Source organism: Delphinus delphis, chromosome 3, assembly GCF_949987515.2.
Source record: "Delphinus delphis chromosome 3, mDelDel1.2, whole genome shotgun sequence".
NCBI classification, from domain to species: domain Eukaryota; kingdom Metazoa; phylum Chordata; class Mammalia; order Artiodactyla; family Delphinidae; genus Delphinus; species Delphinus delphis.
The window spans coordinates 122,112,628-122,136,695 of NC_082685.1; the positions used below are offsets into that span (position 1 = coordinate 122,112,628).

The 24,068-nt window shown below is 40.5% G+C and overlaps 1 protein-coding gene and 1 pseudogene across 2 annotated transcripts in view; both read right to left on the reverse strand.

Moving 5' to 3' along the window:
• The window catches only part of RGS7BP (regulator of G protein signaling 7 binding protein), a 160,670-nt gene extending 152,578 nt beyond the window's left edge, over positions 1 to 8,092 (reverse strand). For both annotated transcript variants that reach the window (XM_060009434.1, XM_060009433.1), the window contains exons 1-2: positions 7,371 to 8,092; positions 6,291 to 6,457 (exon numbers count right to left, since the gene is read on the reverse strand). In XM_060009434.1, coding sequence (XP_059865417.1) covers positions 6,291 to 6,457; positions 7,371 to 7,535 — 332 coding nt within the window. In that variant the 5' untranslated portion in view covers positions 7,536 to 8,092. The remainder of the gene's footprint in view (positions 1 to 6,290; positions 6,458 to 7,370) is intronic.
• A 14,689-nt stretch (positions 8,093 to 22,781) lies between these two features.
• On the reverse strand, positions 22,782 to 23,823 carry LOC132422215 (beta-citrylglutamate synthase B pseudogene; annotated as a pseudogene).
• Positions 23,824 to 24,068: the final 245 nt, after the last annotated feature.

The window sequence follows — 24,068 nt, forward strand, 5'->3', positions numbered from 1 at the left end:
GGGCCCCTAATTCAGTAAGACTGGTGTCCTTATAAAAAGGGAAAATATGGACACACACTCACACAGAAGAACATGTGAAGATGGAGGCAGAGATACTTCAACAAGCCAAGAAACACCAAGATTGCTAGCAAACCACTAGAAGCTAGAGACAGGAACAGACTCTTCCTCCCAGCCCTCAGGAGGAACCAACCCTGCCTTACCTTGGTCTTGGACTTCTAGCCTCGAGAACTGTGAGACGAGAACTTTCTGCTGTTTAAGCTACTCGGTTTGTGGTGCTCTGTTACTACAGCCCTAGAAAACTGACACAGAATTGTGCTCCCATCATTACCTCAGATGGACAGCATATTCTTTTGGTGCAGATATAACTCACCTTTCACTATTTGACCAGTGAGAGTTAAAATTTAAAAACCCAAACACCTGTAATAGGAAGGAAACATAAAGGACAGTGTAGGTGGCTTGGCATGCTTGCCAACCAGGCTTATTTTACTATACCTCAGGCCTCCTCCATCATGCGGATTAAAGAAAGCTGAGTGAGCTGCCTCCATGGTCAACAAATACTCCTTCCGTTCTCTACCACCCCACGTAATTGCTGCAGTCTCAGCCGAAGTGCTGAGAGGAAGCATCACTGACTAAGCTGCAGTTCTGTATTCTCTCTCTCCCATTTCAACATCCTAGCAAACACGACAGGGAATGGACAGAAAGGGGGACTGGAAAATACAGAGCAGAAGAGTCAAATAAGAATCAAACAAAACTAAAATAGACCAAAAAACGAGAAGAAAAAACACAAGGAGAGATGCAAGGAGAAAGGAAACACAGGCGTTGTTGGCCAGGAAAGTAATTGCTGAAAGGAAAAACCTAAAATCTGCGGGTATGGATCCCTAGGATAATCATTCTGTTGTTCCCGGAAGCCATTAGGAGATTAAGATTCTCCTTGTGATCATAGTATGTTCACATCCTGACAAATTATTTCTGGACTTCAATCATCAAACTTCCTGCACGTGCTGATTTTTTCATAGCTCAGTTCTGTAAACAAAATCTATGTGACTCTACACGAATTAACATAGAACACTAGAATGATGAAGCCGGACAACTCAGAAATCATTCAATTATTGAGGTGTACAGAGAATTTAATAGTCTTGTCCAATGGCATAAGTTTTGTCCACATAGCTTATACCAGAGCTAGGCCAAAAGATTTTGTAAATATTATGATTTATGAAGAATCTAGGTTGATGTATACCAAGGAAGTATTTCTAAACTTAACTACTTTTGAACTTTCACATCTCCATATTGCTTTTAAGATATTATAGAAGAGGCCTTTTGGTAGCCATCTGGGAAGTTTCAACCTAGAAAATTCCTCAGAACATAATGTAAGAAACCAAAGTAAACAAAAATTTATTTCAGCTAAAATATTTATTTGAAAAATATTTGAGGGGCAGATTTTTTTAATATAAATGTATCTTGACCACCTGAATTTTAAATTTCTTATTAGTAATTACAGTTACACTAATCTGAACTTAATAATAGCATTTGCTGTGTGCTAGGCAGTCTTCTAAGCGCTTCCTGTATGTTACTTTACTCAATCCTCAGGATGCTGTATGGTTTGGTCCCATTATTTATTAGCCCTATTTTGCTGATTAAGAAATTGAGGCAGAGAGAGACAGCATCTTTGCCCAAGGTCACACTATTTATGAGTGGTAAGGCTGAGATTTGAACACTGGCAGTCTAGCGCCAAAGTCTAAATACTTAACCTCTGGGCCGCACTGCCGTTTACCAGCCTATGAAGCAATTTGCAATATCAGTACACATGTATCCCTAGTAAGTGGTAAAAACAGGATTTTATCTGGGTCTAATCTGATTTAGAGTCAATGCTCTTTCCCACGACAGCTATATTGCCTCTCACATTAGCATACTCAAACCTCACTTTCACTCTAATCAGCAGTCACTAACAGAAGGTCATGGTGTGAATATCCAGTGCAACAAAGGTACCACATCAGCAAAGGAAAAGGACTCCTAATAACCAGCCCACCACCACAGCATAAACTCCTGGGGTTTGCTGGAGGTTATTGGTTCTTCTGGGCCCTCCTAGCTTATATGCTGTATTCTTTCTCTCTTCACTCTCAGGAGATGGTGTGGTTGATAGAACAGGCACTAGACCAGAGAGCATGAAACCTGGGTTCTAGTCTTAGAGCAGCCTGGGACTGGCAGAATACCCCTGTCAGGGTAGGCATCACCCACCTGGCTCCCTAAATCCTCTCAACTACCCCAGGAGTGAGCATGACAACTAGTTTACAGATAAGGGAGTTGAGACTTAGAGAGTAAGTAATTCCATCAAGGTCAGCACAGATGGTATTCAGCTCCGGTTTGCCTGACTGTAAAATCCTCATGTACACTCGACCAAGCTGTCACTTTAAATCCTCCAAATCTCAGATTCCTCAAACATAAAACAAGGATATTTTGCTAAATCAGTACTCTCTGTATCATGGAGCCCTAGGGATTCTTCAAAGATGTCTCAGAAGTCATTTTTGGAGGGAAGTTCAAGGAGACAGGGTCCAGACAACTGCCTACCCCTGCACACACACATACACAGAAACATTGAGCAGTGCCCCTCTTAGCTTTAATGCCTAGGAGAGGATCAGCATGGTGAAGGTATAATAACTGTGGTAAATCAAGCCATTCAGAGGAGACTTTGGATTCAGCTGCCTGGCTCTGCCCAGAAAACATCCAATGCCTTTGAAAGAAAAGGCTGTACCTGAACTTCTGCTGATCTAAACACAATTTGAGAAAGTGTTTCAGTTGTATCTGTGAAGATGGTCTTCTTACCCAGGGTCAGCTAGTGAGAAACACAGTCCAAGTTTTCTTCTCTTGTGTTCACCATTCCTTGAGGGTTTCAACTGGTCAGGGATGAAAGGGATGTAGCATTTGTGGCTTAATTCTTTTTTTTTTTTTTTAACTTTTAACCCAAACTGTATTTTATTATATTTAGACATCATCCATTGTAAGAAACACCACTGTTTTATGTACCATTAGGAATGAAAAGATGCTGCCACTCAATATGATGCATCATCCATTGTAAAATGAACTGTAAATTCAGAGACATTAAAATGTTAAAGACCTTAGGGATGATGAAATTGTGGGTCTCAATAGAGAGGTCTCACAATGCCATGGGCTACCTGTGTGGTTTAATCCAACTCTGTTTTTGCTCTTCCTCTCTGTTTATCTTGCCTCATTTTCCTTTTACCCTGTCCACTTTCAACACTGCCTTCTTCCTCTGGCCCCAGAGCCAGGTGGTAGAGAAGAAAGGAGTGGTCTGTGTTGGTAAGAAATGAGACAATTCATTTACTCCTTCAAGTCCTGCCTTTCCCCCCACCTGTATTCCTACAAAGAACAACGCATTGGTGCTTAGATGACCACTATCAGGCAGGCATCTTGATGAATGCACAGAGAGTCAAGATTTACTTTATCCCATCCTTGTAGCTCGTATCCCTTTTGCTAAAAGCTACATATGTAGAAAAGAATAAAGCCAATGAAAGTCAAGTGATGAGTTCATCATACCTTTTTGATGGTGATCATACCTTTCTAAAAACATTTATTGAGGTATCCTTTACATACCATAAAATTCACTCATTTTAAGTGTGCAATTCATTGATTTTCAGAAAACATACAATTGTACAAGCGTCACCACAATTCAAATTTGAATCATTTCCATTACCCCAAAAAGATACCTCAAGCTCATTTGCACTCACACCCTGTTCCCACTCCAAGCCCTAGGCAACCACTAATCTTTCTGTTTCTTATAGATTTGCTTTCTCTGAGCATTTCATATATATGGAATCATATAATACTTGGTATTTTGTGACTGGCTTCTTTCATTTTGTGTACTCTTTTGGAGGTTCATCTATACATTAGCACATCTCAGTACTTTGTTTTTTTTACATGACACCTTTTTGAATGGCAGCATTATATGGAGGAAATTTCACAGATTTCAGAAGCATGCAAATCTGGGGCCAAATCAAAGTTGTACCACTTCTTAGTTGTGTGTCTTTGGGCAATTTCCTTAACCTCTCTAAGACCCATTTGTAGAATAAGGATACTAATCCCTCCCTCAGAGGATTATTCTATCAACTAAATCGATTTTGCCAGCAAACAATGGGCAGTCAAGAAATCTAGTCTTTCTGTCTACATTCCCCAGGAATCACTGTTTTCTTACCCCTGCATTAAATTGTAAATTGAATCCTACCGCCTCCCTACCAGCCTTCTCATGAAGCTTGAAATGAGAGCCCACATAACTAGCAATATCAGGAATGGAATTCCGCTAAGGGGAATCACATCCTTCATTAATGGAGCCCAGATGGTGAGGATCTAAAGGCATTTCCTTCAATATTGCTGTCATTTTTTAGAAAGAAGGTTAAACTGTATTTCATTGTTATTTTAAGGAGGAAAATGTTTCGAATTGTATTCTAGAACATTCTACAGAGTTGGCCTTACTTTTGCAAGCCTCTAAGAACAACGTATTTTCCCACTAATTCTTATAAAACTGCCCCCAATAACATCAACTCTCAGATGACATGTAAGTAAGTAGTAAAGGGCTATAACCCCCTGAATTCATAAAATTCACCTCAAATCCTCAAAACTCAACTTTTAGCCAATAGTTTCAGACTCTTTCTTTCCTAAACCTTTAGAAGAACCTGAATTTCATGTGTGTAGCAGAATAGACTAAATTGAACTCCTTGTTCATTTCTCCAGTCCATTTTTTCTCATTAGAACATATCAATTTGAGTTCCAAGTTAAAGGAACTCTGGATATAAGCACACCATGCACTCTTGGACACAGAGTTTACATAGACGCAGTTCCTTAGCCCTGAGCCCTCTTTTTCCTTCTGAATCATTGTTTCTCCACAGTTTTCAGTCCACCATGATTCCCTTTTGTGTTTCTGATTGTTTTTCTCTCTTCTTCTCTGAGATTTATCACAGCTGCATTTCTTCCCCAAATTCCTTAAACACTTAATTCCTTTCCACCTCCTAGATTCACTCCCAGATTTACTTCCTATTAAGTATAGTATAACAGTTAAAACAGAAAAGGATAATACTTTTCAATATTTCTACTAAATTAAATAGGTTTGCAACATATTTTATGTATCTCTCACTTCAAGGAGGTTAGCACAAGTGAATCATTTTTCATCATGTAAAATGTCTGTTGTCAAGTGTAGACTAGTTATTAAGAGAGGCGACATATGGCTTTCTATCCTTTATATACTAATAATTGTCACTATATATATTAATGGCATTAAAGATAACAAAGAGTGACTCTTTCAAAAAAGTAAATTAGATATAATTCCTACAAGTGATCAATCTGCAACATTATCAGGAGAGTCTGACTAACTAGAACTTCTACTGTGATAAAACCATACTCACGAAGACAAATAGATAAAAGCTATATCCAGACCGAATCAAACACTTAAATCAATGTATCTGCATAAGGAGTCCTGTGTTTCCTTGCTCTCTGTACTTATCTGAAAATAGGAACTGTTAACAAAATCCAGGACTAACTTTTCTCCCACTATTGAGAGATCGGGAAGGAGTGAGTGCGGTCTCAGGAGAGAAGCTTTCACTCACTGTCTTATCACCTAAAATAGGCATGAGAATCCATAAATGTGATAAAAAGAAATAAAAATAATTGGGGGGGGCACAAAAAGCTTAAATTTAGTTAGATTTGTGAATTTCCCCAATCTTTAAAAAGATTTCCTCATGTTAAAACTTCCCTTTCATACACTACAGTGAAGAGAGTAATTTATATCCAAGACTTTATTTTAGGGAATTTATTTTAAATGATATCATAGGAATTTATCTCATGGTGTAAATAGTTTAGTAAATCTGGGATTCAGCAAAGATATTTCCCCTACTGCACAGGGCTTTTGTGCAGTAGATGTTTAGCAGCAGATGACAAATTAATCTTGAGGCATGATGATTTAACTTCAGTTTGGTGCCCAAACATTCTGCAAAAACATCTTAAGCCCCAAATTCCAACATGTGGCCAGCATATTGAAAGTTAATTTTAAAAAAAAATCACTTAATAACCCAAATATTCAATACATATATAAGAATCACACAACTTTTGGATAATAATTTGGTCTACAGTCTGTTCATAGCTCTCTAGAAAATCCTGATCTCAGAGTGATTGGTTAAAACCTCACATTTGCAGAGGACATCTCTCAGGCCTCAGTCACCATAAATATCTGCCTGCATGCACACATCATGTATATGAATTACCAAATAATGCCAAGAGTCTCCTACCCCGAGATGGCAGCAAGTTTTTGGTGTGCCTGGCGGGCCATTTCACAGCCTTTGGTTCTTGTCTTGTGCATTTCCCCCCTGAGTGAGGGGCAGCTGACAGAGACGTCCCCGATAGAAATGACCAATTCTCGATACAGGGCCACTTGCGTGTTGAACTCTTGGACAAGCTGGAAAAGAGAGCGAGTTTCTTTCGTAAGACACTGATCAGGAAGTTTCCTATTTTGTGTTACCTAAACAGAGGCTTTCGCTGACCCCTGAGCCACCTCCCCAAATCTCCTGCTAAAGAGCCTACAGATTGTTTAAAGATTGGGGCACAAAGATGTAAGTTCTCTTCATCCAAAGCAAGTGTTTATTTTTCATCGGTAAGTCTCGTCATGGAAGCTCTGTTTCCAGACCTACTTGCCGCCACCCGTTCAGACTCAGTTTCTGAAGAGCCAGAGCATATTTGGAGAGCTACCATGCCACTCCCAGGTAACTAGAGAGTGATGCTGGGAACTCTCGCATAAAAGTCTCCCCTCTACCACAGCTGGGATGTGGATTTGAATTGGCCTGGGGATAAAGGCCAAAGGTGGGTTATATTAGGCAAACCATTCACCTCCTGCCGGACCACTGAACCGCTCCGGGCCGGGCTCCGAGCTTGACGGGAAGACTGGCTACAGCCTCTGAGCTGGAACCTTCGTCCCCTCCGCAGAGCCCCGTGCACTCTATTTGGGTTTGTTTGCTACTGTCTCCCCACAAAGCAGCACTCTTACCTACTCAGCCCCTCCCTCCCTGGTGAGCCAGCCAGTTCACCGTGTCTTTCCTATCTGCCGTTCTCCGAGGGGGTAGAGGCACGACCTACAGCCGCTGACCCCAAGACCCTTTCCGCGGCACTTCTTGGCGGGGCTAATACGACCCGGTGTCACCCCGAATCTGGGGGACTGCAGATTTAAAAATAGTGCATGTGCACGTGACCGGCATGGAGGAGCTGAGGGTGGCGGAGTTCCTGGCACTCAGGCAAAAGATTAACGTACACGATTCCCCCCACCTCTCCAAAAAAAACAAAAACAAAAAACAAAAGGAGGCGCATTTTCCACCTACCATCTTGCAATCGTCCAGGGCTCGTTGGGTTTTGTGGGCGCTCTCGGAGCCGCTGCCCCTGCGCTCCCAATCCCGGCTCTGCAGCGGGGGCTTGCTGATCTGGAAGATTGAGGAGCGGGTGGACCGGCTGGGGCGCTTTTTGCGCCCATTCGGTGCAGAACTCATGCATACACATCCACCAAGCCGAAGCCGCTGGTGCAGTGCGCCCCGGCGCGGGCGGCCAGGTAGTTGCCCTGCGCGCCGCCTCCAAGCAGCCGGAGCCGGGACCCGAGGCGCGGCGCTCACAGGCTTGGGACTGGCTGCGCGGGTGGGTAACCTTCAGCTTGAAGGAGAGCCGGGGAAGCGCTGGCTGTGCCGTGCAGCATCGCTTCCACTAGCAGTGAGGAAGGAGCTCGGTCAAGTTCTGCTCAGCAGCACTGCCGGCCCTGTCCCGGGAGCTGGACGCTGGCGCGGGCTCGCACTGTCTTCCGCTCGGCATGGATCGCAAGGCTGGGCGAGAAGGAACACGCCGCCCGGCGGTTCCTAGTTTCCATTCAGATGGGTGAGCAGCTTTCAAAGCCTGCGCTGCCAGGTGGAGGGGAGGGCGGGCAGGGGGAGATTGTCGCTCTAGCCTCGGGTGTCTTCCCGCAGCGGCTCTCCGTTCGTCTATCTCCTCCCTCCCCCGTCACCAGGCCTGGAAGGGCTGGCAGTCCCCGAAGCAGGCAGTTGGTCGTTGTCTTGATTCTTCGTCTCCACGGGGCTCATCTGTTTGAGGATCCCTAATGAATCCGTGGCGGGACTGGCAGACGCAGGGAATCGGTCCGGCTGACGTTGTTCGCGGCCCCGCACATTGATAGGACAGGAATACTAATGTGATCCGTCCATACAACCCCCTTCCCCCTCCAGGGTTTATGCACTTATCCAATCAAATCCCCGGGAACATCAATTGCAATATTACTTCATCTGCTCTATTATTAGAAACGAAAAGTGTCATCAGAGTGGAGCACATTGCCACATGCTGGGACATAAACACGGATTTCAGATCAACCAGTGTGAGCTTGAGGCCCTCACCTTCCAACACATTCCGGGGCCACAGATTAGTAAAGCCCAACGAGGAGGGAGTGAGGTTTTTGCCTCAAAAGGAAGATCTCTTGATAACAGTTTTTAAAAATAGCTTTGTTTCCGGGAGTTTTGTCGTTGTGGTGGTGTTTTTGTTTTTGTCTATGTTCACCATGTGCCGGGAGAGAAACCTGCAGCAGTGGGGGCAGAATGCAAGAGGGCTTCAGTCAAACTGGTCCTCAACCCATCCCATCCCATCTTAACGAGTCAAGCTCCTGGTCTGAGATTCCAGAATCTCAGGACCCAGCTCTGAGAGTTTCCCAATAGAGATTTGAACAAATGAGAGCCAACAGGCCTCCCTGGACACTCAAAATGACTCAACTCTCCTTTATGGGACATCAGTGACCCAGAGGCCAATGGAGGTGGCCCAGGATAGTAGGGAAGATGACTGTGTGAAAGGGGGCCCTGGGGGGTGAGTTCCTTGGCCATTTAAGTTCACCCTGACCATTGGCATCCTAAGATTCTTGTGGAAGGAAGAGAGGCAGCATGGGCATTCAACTCCAATGCTCTGAGAATGCTTGTTCCCATGCATGAATGGTTTGTTTGGAGGGGACAGATAAAGAAGTCTGCCACAGGGGAACGACTTATGTGTTGCAGAGCCTAATGAAGAACAAAAAGGAGGTTTCTGGTCAATCTCTTAAGGGGTTATAGAGAGGGAGAGCCAGAAATAGCCAGAAAGGCTAACACCCTAAGGAGACATTTCTAGAAATTTTTTACAAGGCAGGTGAATATAATGGGGTAGTATAATAAGAAAGATATTTGGTCTTTGTCCTCAGTTCCTGGCACAGAGTTCCTAAATCCCTTGTAATTTCCCTAGTGATAAGGGTGATAGGAGCCCCTTGTCACCAGAAAGACCAAGACTTGATTAGGCATTTGGAACTTTCAGGCCCCCCCCCCCACCAACTTCCTCAGAAGGGAGAGAGGCTGGAGACTGATTTAATCATGAATAGCCAATAGTGTGACCAATCATGCCTACATAATGAAACCTCCATAATGAAACCTCCTTAAAAACCCCTAAACAATGGGGTTCAGGGAGCTTCTGGGTTGGTGAAGACATAGGTTTGCTGGGAGGTTGGCATACTCAGAGAGGGGGCATGGCATCTCCCCCTCCCCCCTCCCATACCCTACGCATCTCTTTCTGAGTCGTATTCTTTATAATAAGCTGGTAAGTAAAGTGGTTTCCCAAGTGCTGTGAATCATGCTACCAAATCTGAGAGGCATTTGTGGGAACCCCCGAATTTGTAGCCAAGTTGAACAGAAGTATAGGTAATCTGGGGATTTTATACTTGTGACTGGTCTCTGCAGTGAGGGCAGATTTGTGGGTCTGAGCCCTTAAACATGTGGGGCCTGACGCTAACTCCAGGTATTGAGTTGTAGGACACCCAGTTGGTGTTGGAGAGTTGGAGAAATAGTGTTGAAAAAGATACCATGTATTTGGTTGGGGAGGAAAAAACCCTAACCAGGGGATATCTGAATGGATATTCACCTGCATTTGCATAGTGCTTCACAAAAGATTGAGTAAGTTTTCCCTAAGGACAAGTGGGGGAGAGAAGCATCAGCTCCCACCCCAGACCTTGGTGTGCTATTATCCTCCAGGAGTTTAGATGGTAGGGAGACCAGGGTGAAGGGCTCTTCTGTTGGCTGAGTCTCCCCAAATGTAGGAAGATAAGGAGGTTAACTCTTAGCCAACTCTGACTGTTCCTTTTTCCCTCAGTCTCAAATTTCTCTCTACCTCATGTGTGTAGGGAGGAGAGGTCGAAGAACACATCAGGTGGTTTGGTGAAATTTTCTGGGATTTGGTGAGTGGTTGGGATGCTGAGGGAAGGTATAGGGAGGCGAAGGAAGGATGGATAATACTCATTTGTAAGTTAAGTCTTGTGATATAGACCCTTGTGTTACCACTAACTACCTCTCTCCCCACTACCAAACTTAAAAGTCTGCTCCAACCCAAGGTTGGTGGTGCTTTGGAAAATTAAAGGAAAAGGGACTGCATTTTACATGTGTGTGGACCTAGGATAGAGAAAACAGCACACTGGAGGTGAGTCTTCTGGAAATCTTTTGTCACCACTCTGCTGTTTCATCCCCTGTCCCTGCAGGGAAATACTGCCACCAGATTTGAGCGTCTCCAAGCTCCTTAGTAGTGGGTTTCTACTTCAGCTACAGCCATCTGGTTTCTACTCCCCGCTTCTTCTGCCTAGAGACCATTTCAACAAATTAAAAGAAAAAAAGGCAACACAATTGCACTGCTCTGTTTCTATGCCATATTTCTTGCAGTAGGTGGGGGAGGAGGGGATAAATGGGTCAAACTCAAGGGCACATCTGAAGGACCACAGATTTGGAAACCTGCTGGGGGATTAAGCAGAAATTGTCATTTGTAGGTGCCCCTTGGTCTTCCCTGATACACAGCCCAAGCCATTTTCTGAGAGGGAAGAAAAATAGCATCAATCCCAGAGCTGTCTCTCTGAGGGACAAATGCTGTAATCAGAATAGCAGCAGGCAGACTTAGTTCCCTCACCTTCCCCCTCATTCAAAACAGCATGAATTTACATTCCTGGGGCTGACTGCCAAATAGAAGGGTGAAGTGTAGTTGGAAATCCCAATAACAAGGGTACATTTTCTGGTTATCTAGACCCAACTTTGGCACAATTCTGTTAATGGGTCCTCTATAGGTAAACAACTTTGACTCAACTCACATCCTAGATTCACTGCAATATAAGATCCACCTCACATTTCATGTTCTCTCTATGGTAATTTTAGAGAAGTTGTTTTGATTTAGAATTGAGAATTTAAAAATTGAGTATTAGTTAAGAGTGAATATGAACAACTGGTAAGTTTCTTCAAATTGGTGCCATCAGGAACCACAGTGCGACCCAGAGATGCACATCTCAAACTGGGCTGTGCAAAAATGGTAAAGGACCTTATCTGTGTGGGTCTGTGACAGAGGCGAAGAAAAATACATTAAGATGCTGAATCCTGAGAAGTTGGAAAGATCTGAAAGGAATAATCAAATTATTTTCTATTAGTGTAAAAAGAGATTAAGTGGGCTTCCCTGGTGGCGCAGTGGTTGAGAGTCCGCCTGCCGATGCCGGGGACACGGGTTTGTGCCCCGGTCCGGGAGGATCCCACATGCCGCGGAGCGGCTGGGCCCGTGAGCCATGGCCGCTGAGCCTGCGCGTCCGGAGCCTGTGCTCTGCAACGGGAGAGGCCACAACAGTGAGAGGCTCGCGTACCGAAAAAAAAGATTAAGTTATTGCAAAGAATTTAGTGAATAAACTATTTAGTAAATGGTTTATTTCCACTAAAACCAGAAAGAAGTACAATATATTGGAATATTTATTAATTTCAAAAATATTTTTGAGCATTTTTATTAGATGCAGTTCCAGGTTTTATTGGTCCTAAAACATATAACTGGGGGCCCTTCTTTAAGAAAAAGAATCAAAATTAGATATATGGTCTTGGGAGGAGCCTATGCAATGAGGTTCCCTGCAGTTAGGTTTTGTTACCTTCATGGTAAATTGCCACATTTGTTGTTTATTATATGCACAGTGGGCATCTGGTGTTTTGCCTCCTCTGATTTTATTCTCCTTTTTCTCATAATAGCATCTTAAATTTCCTTTGAGAAAACCAGTCTTCTTTCCCTTTTTGTCATATGACTCATGGGTGGGCATATGAATCAGACCTGGCCAATAAGAGTACTATCTTCTAGTAGCCACAATGATTGGTTTATTAGTGGGTACGAAATCTAAACTGAAGTAATGAACTTTAGGCCTTGGGACTTTTTCTAGCTCTATTACGTTGAAACATTTGAAATTGCTATTACTCAACCATTTTAGACCTACGTAAATGACAAATTTTATATATTTCAACCTAATATTGAGAGTTTCTTTTCCTTGGGTTGCTAGGGGATAAGATGAAAGTCTGCCATTTCTGGTGCCACTCACGATCAACAAACTGCCTGAGAGCCAACCCAGAGAAAATCAGAATGGAGAGATGGAGAAAGATTGATTTTTGCGGGATGGGGGAGGATAATTGACATACAACATTATAGTAGTTTCAGGTGTACAACATACCAATTTGATATTTGTAGGTATTGCAAAATGATCACCAAAATAATCTACAGATCTTCCTCAACTTACAACAATGGAGTTACTTCCCAATAAACCCCTTATAAGTTGAAAATATGTGAAAATGCATTTAATACACTCAAGCTACTGAACATCATAGCTTAGCCTAGCCTACATTAAACATGCTCAAAACACTTACATTAGCCTACAGTTGGGCAAAATCATCTAACACAAAGCCTATTTTATAATAAACTGTTGAATATCTCATATAATTTATCACATACTGCACTGAAAGTAAAAAACAGGATGGTTGTATGGGTACAGGATGGTTGTAAGTATATTGTTCATTTACACTTGTGGTAGCGTGGCTGACTGGGAGCTACTGGTGCCCAGCATCACAAGAGAGTATCACACTGCATATCTGCTAGCCTGGAAAAAGTCAAAAAAATTGTATGTCAAACCATTGTAAGTTGGGGACCATCTGTAGTTAACATCTGTCAACATATATAGTTACATATTATTTTTTCTTGTGATGAGAAATTTCAAGATTTATTCTCCTAATGACTTTCAAATGTGCAATATAGTATTATTAACTTTAGTCACCATGCTGTACATTATACCCCCTTGACTTATTTATTTTATAACTGGAAGTTTGTACCTTTTGACTCCCTTTACCCATTTTTCCCACCCCTCTCAATCCCCCCCACTTCTGGCAACCACTTCTCTTTCTGTATGCTTGTTTTTTTCTTTTCTTTTCTTTTTTAGATTCCACATATAAGTGAGATTATATGGCATTTGTCTTTTTCTGACTTATTTCACTTAGCATAATGCCCTTGAGGTCCATCCATGTTGTTGCAAATGGCAAGATTTCATCCTTTTTTATGGCTGAATAGTATTGCTTTGTATATATATACCACAATTTCTTTGACCATTCATCTATTGATGAACACAGATTGTTTCCATGTCTCAACTATTGTAAATAATTCTGCAATGTACATAGGGATGCATATAACTTTTCTAGTTAGCGTTTTTGTTTTCTTCAGATAAATACCCAAAAGTGGAATTGCTGGATCATATGGTAGTTCTATTTTTAATTTTTTGAGGAAACTCTGTACTGTTTTCCATAGTGGCTGCACCAATTTACATTCCCACCAAGAGTCCACAAATGTTCCATTTTCTCCACATCCTTACCAGCACTTGTAATTTCTTGTCTTTTCCATAGCAGCCGTTCTGACAGGGGTGAGGTTATATCCCATTGTGGTTAAATTTGCATTTCCCTGATAATTAATGATGCTGAGCACCTTTTCATGTACTATTGGCCATCTGTATGTCTTCACTGGAAAAATGTCTATTCAGGTCTCCTGCCCACTTTTAATTGGATTTAAGAAAATAATTAATTTACTTTTTACTATTAAGTTGTATGAGTTCTTTATATATTTTGGATATTAACCTCTTATCAGATATATAATTTACAAATATTTTCTCCCATTCAGTAGGTTGCCTTTTCATTTCGTTGATGGTTTCCATTGCCATGCAGACGATTTTTTAGTCTAATATCATCCCACCTATTTATTTATTTATTTTTGCCTTTGGTTTGGTGTCAAATCTAAAAAATCTTTGCCAAGACAGATAACAAGGAACTTGCTGCCTATGTTTTCTTCTAGGAATTTTATGCTTTCAGGTCTTGTGTTCAAATCTTTGATCAATATTGAGTTAATTTTTGGGTATGGTGTAAGATAGTGATCCAGTTTCGTTCCTTTGCATGTTTCTGTCCAGTTTTCTCAACAACATTTAATGAAGAGAAACTGTCCGGGTCCCACTGTGTATTCTTGGCTGCTTTGTTGTAAATTAATTTACTATATATGTGTGGGTTTATTTCTGGGCTCTCCATTCTGTTCCATTGATCTATGCATCTGTTTTTATGCCAATAACATACTGTTTTGATTATTATAGCTTTGTAATGTAGTTTGAAATCAGGGAGCATAATGCCTCCAGCTTTGTTTCTTTCTCAAGGTTGCTTTGGCTATTCAAGGTCTTTCATGGTTTCATACAAATTTTAGGATTATTTGTTCTATTTCTGTGAAAAATGCCATTGGAATATTGACAGGGATTGCATTGAATCTATAGATTGCTTTGGGTAGTATGGACACTTCAATGATATAAATTCTTCCAATCCATGAACACAAATTATCTTTCCATTTATTTGTGTCTTCAATTTCTTTTATCAGTGTTTTATAGTTTTCTGTGTATACGTCTTTCATGTCCTTGGTTAAATTTATTGCTAGGTTTTTTATTTTTATTTTTGTTTTGATGCAATTGTAGAAAGGTTGATTCTTAATGATATTATTTGAGCACAGGGATCCAGTTTTGCCTTAAACCAAAGTATTCCTACAATTTAAGTTAGGTGAACCAAATCCCTTTTAAATTAACTCAGTTTGATTTGAGTTACTACCATTTGCAACCAAAAGAGTCCTCATTAATATTATACATAAAGAATAATTGCACACAAGTATAAAATACATCAGATCAATTCATCATTTAGTACTTAGTCAGTGTTCACTATGAATAAGCCACTGTGGCAAAGACCAGAGAGAATGCAATAAAATTAAAGATATGATTCCTTCTATGGTACTTACACTGGGAGGTGAACATACACACACACACACACACACGCACACATGTGAAATCAAGAAGAACAATAAATATATATTAATGTTATATTCCAATGTGTATAAATACTTTAAGAATTTAGAGATGGGATCAACCTCTCTGTAGGCTGAAGTTATTAGAAAAGACTACATGATAGAGATGCAACCTGAGGTAGGAATATGTAGAATCTGGATAGATGAAGGAGTAGGGAGAGCTCTTCAGGGGTTGGCTAATAGCAAAGGCACAAGAGTGGAGTGGAGTGCACAAAGAGCCTGACCTGAATTGGAGAGAAGGAAGAGAGGCTAGTGTAAGAGTGCTGTGGGTAAGGTCACAGAAGTAGAATAAATGACTCAGTTCCTTTGGTTTAGGAAAAGAAGGAAGATAGTAGGTGAGAAGCAGAGAAAACTTAACAGTTTTCTTTGGTTGACAATAATGTACATGATTTGAGGCCACATTGGGAAGCAGATATACCAAAGGACTAACCTGATGTCTACCACTGACTTCTTATACTTTTAAAGGACTGGATTTGGGGGTTGAACTCCAGTGTTCTGAGGAATTGATGATGCAAATTATGGGCAGAGTGGGAGTTAGTGTTATCTAAACATAAAATGGTTCACATTACTTAGACCTTTTAGAGCAAAACAGAGGAGTTTGATCCTGATACTGGGTTGGGTAAGACCTTGGGCAAAAGAGGACCACTGCCATTTCGTGATTATATGAATTAAAATGAGGCAAGTGATGCTTTAAGAAAATTAATCTGGCAGTGATAGGTAGGATGCATTGGAATGAAGAGGTAGTGAAGCCATTTATTAGGCTATTATCATAATCCAAGTGGACAAGGAGCCTGAGTGTGCCAATAAGAATCAGGGAGAAATTTTAGACTATTTTAAGGTAACAGCATTATCTCAAGAAAGGACTGACTAGAAGATAATAGAAACTATCCAATGTAAAAAGCAACAGCTATTTCAATATCCCATGGAAATAGCAAAACCCATTGGCAATTATCTTTGAAATTTGCATCTAACTTTGACTCTATAGAGCTGTTCCTGTCTTGTATGTACACAGAACATGTACCCATTGGCCAAACTCCAGCCTGCTTTGTCCATGGATTCTACTGTGACCTCTTTCCTATTGACTAGACCTCTTTCCAGCCAACCATGGCTCTGGCCTATGTCTTATCTGCACCTTTCCAAAGCTAAACACTAATCAGCTACTGCTTTGTTGGCCCTATTTCCTTTTGCTGGCCCCACCAACCTTACCTGCAGTGGCCACTCCTTCCAACACAACTTGGTTCTTTTGAGGACACTTCTGGACCAGCCAAGTATGCTGAAACACGCACTGGGGAAACACTGCAGTGGACGGGCTATGTCTGCAGAACCAGTTCCTTAACTGTCCTCTGACACAGCTCATTTCTGGCCATTCTATTTGATACTTTGCTTCATTCTCTGGTTTCTCTTTGCTCTCTCATTCTCTCTCTTTCATTCTCTCTCCCTCTCTCCCTGTCTCTCTAATAATCACACAACTGACATAAGTGTGACTTTTCCTTGTTCTAAAAAAATACATATTCAGATAAGGATAAAGTCCTCTTTGTTCACCATCCCAGCCTCAGTCCTCTCCTGCCTCCCCAGAAATAATCGTTCTAACCATTTTGCTGTGCAGATCTTCTGTTACACAACTGTTTACTTACATGTCCTTGAAAAAACATGTATTTCATTGTTGTTTATATATGTGTATGTTTTTATAGAAATTATATATTATATGTATCATTCTATAACATGCCTTTCTTTTTTCTATTTTACTGTGTCTTTGCAGAGGCTTCTGTATTAGTGCACATCTGCTTCAATCTTGTACTTCTGTGTGGTATTCTGAATAACAGATACATCACAGTTTACTAAACCGTTCTCTAGTTGGGACATTTAGATTATTTCTAATATTTTAATATTATCAATAATGCTGCAGTAAAATTCTTAAGCATGCCCTCTTCTTCATATGCCTTCGTATGTGGGTATATATTTCATTAGTGTATATGAAGAAGTGAAATTGCTGGGTCATAGAGTATACGCATTTACATTTGTAAGAGATACTCTGAAATTTCTTTCCAAGGTGGCTATAACAAATTATATGCATGCTGGCTAATTTTGAGAGTACCTGTTTCCCCACATACTGGTCAGTTTGATATCATTAAACTTTTTCAATTTGTGCCAATTTGACTCTTCATATTGATGCTATATTCTTACCTCTCAGCCTTCCAGTTTCTCTTAGGATTTCACTGATTTAGTCCTTCTTAACATCTCTGAATCTCTGTAGACTGATACTCTATAGCCTGGTAATTATCCCCTCCACACACTTGCGGTACTACCCTCCCACCCATCAGGGTCGCAGAATGCCTGCTCACATAAGTAGTCTTGAGTGGGTGCGGCCCATCTCTGAAAGACAGGGCTTCCAAATTGCTTACTCTTAGGACAACGAGGCAGGGCAGGAGTGAGAGAAAGGAGAAAAAGATGAATTCACACTTCCTAGTCTAAGAAATTGGAAAATGGAGCTTTCCTTGATAGAATTGGGCAGTTGAAGATATTAGGGCTGGAGATGAAAATTTAGAAGTTAGAAGCAAAAGGGGGTCATGGAAGCCTTGAGAATGGATGTGTCTCTAGGAAGAAGTAAGTGTAGAAAGGGAAAAACGCAAAGGGGTGATTAAGTCCCAAGACATGACAGCAGATAAGAGGTGTGATACAGGAAAGAGTCGATAGAGGGATGGAGAAGGGATGGCCAGGAAAACAGAAGAAGAAACCACTGAATGAGGTGTCACAGAGCAAAGGGCAGAGTCACTTTCAGGGAGTGAGCTGCCTGTTGTCCCAGAGATATCAAATAGGAAAGGGATTTAGTAAAATATCTTTTGGCAAGAAGAGGTCAGTGTGTAAATCTAATGAATGGAAGGAGCAAAACCCAAATTGTAAGTGGGCAATGAGGGTAAGAAGTGGAAGAAGCAGGTGGGGACCATAAGCGTGAGGGGAAGGACAGAAATAGGACATTGTTACAGAATGGCACGTTCTGATAAGTGCACGTTTACCTTTTTTTTTTTCTTTTTTAACATCTTTATTGGAGTATAATTGCTTTACAATGGTGTGTTAGTTTCTGCTTTATAGCAAAGTGAATCGGCTATACATATACATATATCCCCATATCTCCTCCCTCTTGCATCTCCCTTGCTTCTAGGTGGTCACAAAGCACCAAGCTGATCTCTCTGTGCTATGTGGCTGCTTCCCACTAACCATTTTACATTTGGTAGTATATATAAGTCCATGCCACTCTCTTACTTCATCCCAGCTTACCCTTCCCCCTCCCCGTGTCCTCAAGTCCATTCTCTATGTCTGTGTCTTTATTCTTGTCCTGCTCCTAGGTTCTTCAGAATCATTTTTAAGATTCCATATATATATATATATATATATATATATATATATATATACATACATATGTTAGTATACGGTATTTTTTTTTCCTCTTTCTGACTTACTTCACTCCACTCTGTATGACAGACTCTAGGTCCATCCACCTCACTACAAATAACTCAATTTCGTTTCTTTTTATGGCTGAGTGATATTCCATTCTATATATATGCCATGTCTTCTTCATCCATTCATCTGTCAATGGACACTTAGGTTGCTTCCATGTCTTGACTATTGTAAATAGAGCTGCAGTGAATATTGTGGTACATGACTCTTTTTGAATTATGGTTTTCTCAGGGTATATGCCCAGTAGTGGGATGGCTGGGCCGTATGGTGGTTCTATTATTAGTTTTTTAAGGAACCTCTGTACTGTTCTCCATAGTGGTATATCAATTTACTTTCCCACCAACAGTGTAGGGAGGTTCCTTTTTCTCCACACCCTCTCCAGCATTTATTGTTTCTACATTTTTTGATGATGGCCATTTTGACTGGTGTGAAGTGATACCTCATTGTAGTTTTGATTTGCATTTCTCTAATGATTAGTGATGCTGAGCATCCTTTCATGTGTTTGTTGGCAATCTGTATATCTTCTTTGGAGAAATGTCTATTTAGGTCTTCTGCCCATTTTTGGATTGGGTTTTTGTTTTATTGTTATTAAGCTGCTTGTAAATTTTGGAGATTAATCCTTTGTCCATTGCTTCATTTGCAAATATTTTCTCCCATTCTGAGGGTTGTCTTTTTGTTTTGTTTATGGTTTCCTTTGCTGTGCAAAAGCTTTGAAGTTTTATTAGGTCCCATTTGTTTTTTTTTATTTCCATTTCTCTGGGAGGTGGGTCAAAAAGGATCTTGCTGTAATTTATGTCATAGAGTGTTCTGCCTATGTTTTCCTCTAAGAGTTTTACAGTGTCTGGCTTTACATTTAGGTTTTTAATCCATTTTGAGTTTATTTTTGTATATGGTGTTAGGGAGTGTTCTAATTTCATACTTTTACATGTAGCTGTCCAGTTTTCCCAGCACCACTTATTGAAGAGGCTGTCTTTTCTCCATTGTATATTCTTGCCTCCTTTATCAAAAATAAGGTGACCATATGTGTGTGGGTTTAACTCTGGGCTTTCTATTGTGTTCCATTGATCTATATTTTTGTTTTTGTGCCAGTACCATATTGTCTTGATTACTGTAGTTTTGTAGTATAGTCTGAAGTCTTGGAGCCTGATTCCTCCAGATCCGTTTTTCTTTCTCATGATTGCTTTGGCTATTAGGGGTCTTTTGTGTTTCCATACAAATTGTGAAAATTTTTGTTCTAGTTCTGTGAAAAATGCCATTGGTAATTTGATAGGGATTGCATTGAATCTGCAGATTCCTTTGGATAGTATAGTCATTTCCACAATGTTGATTCTTCCAATCCAAGAACATGGTATATCTCTCCATCTGTTTGTATCCTCTTTAATATCTTTCATCAGTGTCTTGTAGTTTTCTGCATACTGGTCTTTTTTCTCCTTAGGTAGGTTTATTCCTGGGTATTTTATTCTTTTTGTTGCAGTGGTAAATGGGAGTGTTTCCTTAATTTCACTTTCAGATTTTTCATCATTAGTGTATAGGAATGCATGAGATTTCTGTGCATTAATTTTGTATCCTGCTACTTTACCAAATTCATTGATTAGCTCTAGTAGTTTCTGGTAGCATCTTTAGGATTCTCTATGTATAGTATCATGCCATCTGCAAACAGTGACAACTTTACTTCTTCTTTTCTGATTTGGATTCCTTTTATTTCCTTTTCTTCACTGATTGCTGTGGCTAAAACTTCCAAAACTATGGTGAATAATAGTGGTGAGAGTGGACAACCTTGTCTTGTTCCTGGTCTTAGAGGAAATGGCTTGAGTTTTTCACCATTGAGAACGATGTTGGCTGTGGGTTTTTCATATATGGGCTTTATTATGTTGGGATAAGTTCCCTCTATGCCTACTTTCTGGAGGGTTTTTATCATAAATGGGTGTTGAATTTTGTCAAAAATTCAGTTTTTTCTGCATCTATTGAGATGATCATATGCTTTTTCTCCTTCAATTTGTTAGTATGGTTTATCACATTGATTGATTTGTGTATACTGAAGAATCCTTGCATTCCTGGGATAAACCCCAGTTGATCATGGTGTATGATCCTTTTTTTTTTCTATTTGTCAACAATCAACCTTTCACTCCATTTTATTATTATTTAATTCTATAGAAAAAACAAGTTTTATTACATTCCTTTTTTTAAATGGGGTGGAAACTGTACAAATAAGCATGATCAAACCTCTGTTAGAGCTGGTTAATACTGATTTATTGCCTCAAAGTCTCTCTAGTAGTGTTGAAGAAATTATGTTTAAGGTCCATCTGAAGGAAAAAAGCACTGGAGAGGCAAGAAAGGACTCGGGTAAAAAGTTTCAGAGGTTTGTAGGGAGATGGAACTTGCTGCTTAAAAAAATTACATTGAGCTCTGGAGCATCTCCATTTCTTAACACACCTTCCAAAGCATTTATTGGGATAGTTTTACCCATGTTTAAAGGCTCATATTATATGCAATTTGGGGCTTTTATAAATTCAGAAATAAAGTAATATAAAGAGTAGAATATTGAAGTCTTCAGAGTAGGGCTATAAGAGTCTCAATACTGCTAAATAAGTCCCCAAACAAAAATGTTCAGTCCACCCCACCCCAAAACCTATGTGTAATAGGAGAAAATGCACAGCAAGAAGCAGAGGAAAAGCATGTATCCTGGAATAAATCATACACTGAACAGTCTAGAAGCAAAGAAAAAAAGCAGACAACATACACATACACAAAAGTCTAAGAAGCAGCTATTCTCCTCATGTCTTTAGGTGGGTACCTCTACCCAGTAGATTACAGTTATGAAAACGACTCAGTTGTTTTTTTGTTAAAGTAACAAACTGTTTCCCATCATGCTCCATTTTCTAGAATCTTTCCTTTTTGATTGGTTGATTGGTTTCCTTTTTGATTGGTTGATCAAAAAGCACAAAAAGCAAAGCACATAAACATGCAAGAATGCACACGTGTGCACACACACACACGTGCACACACACACCCTCCTAAAATGTGAAAAATGCAGATATATAACGCTGGTGTCAGAAATCACTTCAACTTTATACTTAGGAACTTATAGACCCTTGATTTGCCCCCCAAAAATATTTTCCTTGTCCTTATTCTTTAAATGCTCAACCACCAAAAGAGAAAAGGAAAAAAATAAAAGGCTTTAAAGGCACATGTTTCAAGTCAGTGTCTTGTTAACAAAAAAGGTAGCATTTTCTTCACTTTGGCCATTGTTAAAGATGCAGGCATAGATCAGGGAATGTTAAGACTAGCATGTATTAAAAACAAATGCAACATTAACAGAGCATATATCTTTCAAAAAAGGATAAAACACTAACAGATACAAGTCAATGCACATATTTTAACTAGTGCAATTTTATCTACAATGGAGTAAATGTTATTTTGTGTGCCAGACATTGCAATACTGTTCATTTCCCTTTTATCATGCAAACATGCCAACTTTATCATTAAAAAAACCTTTATGGGGTCACATTCACGTTGCCCTCCCACCCAAATTAAGGGGAAAAAAGTCAATAAAAGAACTCCTCAAGATTTCATAACTATGAACATAAAGCTCCTAGATAATAGTGTATAGGCTGAATTTTCTTATTTGTATAAAAAATTATAATTTAGGTAGATGTCTTCCTCATGGATTACAATACAATGTGAAGTTACACGACTCTGAAATTTGTATCAACTGTACAAAAACAAAAGGAAGAGACCATGAAAAAATTATGTCCTTCATGGCCTGAGAGCCTACACATTTTTGAGTAATTTAAAAGGGTAACTATGAGAGCCTGACATTTTTCTGCATCTCACATCTTCTGCTTCTCTATCTGTAGTATTTGTAAATCAAAGTCAGTAACAGGTTAGTAGCAAAGGTCTCATCTATCTCCCCCTTCCTCCTTCCTAACTAATCCTACTCATTTTTCTGTCATCTTCCTGAGCATTTTCCATGAACAGCATTGCAAGTTGGTTTAAAAAAAATAATAGAAAAAGAAAACAGAATGAAAAAAAGGAAAGAAGAAAAAGAAAGCTTTACAAGGGTTTTGTTGGTTAATTATTTACTGGTGGAATCACTCCACCAGGAGTTTGATTTCATTGGCTAGCAGTTGGTTCATGTTGAATAGGCCCCCTGGGAGCTTGGTGAGCAGCTCTCACTCCATGGTTTCAGGGTCGCTGCCAACAGAGCTGGAACTTATGCTCATGTTGTCGACAGCAGTGTTGTCTGCGGGACCCAGCTCCGGCTCACTAGTCTCACTGGTCATGGACACCACAGAGAGCAGGGACATACGCCAGGCGAGTCGGCTAGAGGGCAAAAGGGAGGCGGCATATTCAGCTATGATACCAGCTACATCTAGGTTATAAGCCTTATCAAAGGCTATGAAACCTACATTTGCATTGTCTCCTTCGCAGACACAGAAGGAGCCGTCGTCTTTCATCAACAGGTCAGTGCCACACACATCCATTCCCAGGATATTAGACACCTGGATAGCTAGCTGTTTACCTTGTTTACTCAATGAGCACATCATCCCGACACCACCTAGTGAACAGTTGCTTTGCATCCTCCCATCTGTTGAACAGCGTTATGGTGTCAACCACACGGCCTCCAATGACAATGACATATACATCTCTTCCATGAGACTCTTTAACATATCTCTGAAACGGGGATGGAGCTTCATGGCAAATAAGATGGTTTAGATCAGCCAAATGGCGCTTATCACGAGCCAAGAAAATTGCTTTGCCTCTATGACACCATGTATTCTTCACTACCATTGGGAACTCCAGTACTTCTGCTTCATCAATCATTTTAGCAAAATTTTCATGACCACCATAAGAGAAAGTATCTGGCAGAGGAACACCATGACCTGCCAACTCTTGAAACATCCAGAACTTATTAACACAGTTCAGGATGTCTTGAGGTCAGTTCATCAACCTGCATCCCATCTTCTCTAGATGGCGCAAAACAGTGATGTCACTATCACTTTGCACCCAACCGGTTGGTATTCTCACTACTACTGCCGGAGGGTAGGCAGTAATTAGTTCTCCATTGATACGAAGACCCAGGTTTCCTTGATGGATTGTTAGCACCACCTCATCCATCACCACAGCCCTAAAGTCCAGTTCCTCCTCACAACATTTGGTCTTTAAAGCTCGTAAGATCTCTATTTGGGGATAGTCTTCCCTGATCTGATGATCTGTCAAAAACCACAACTTGGTGGCCACAGAGCTACATATCTTGATCTGCCTGTTCTTCCTTTTCTGGGGTTACTTCCTCCTGAATATACACTCTTTCGAGGATTGTAGGAGCTCTCACAGAGTCTGAAATCAGTAGTGCAGGCTGACAAGAAAGACAGGTGAGA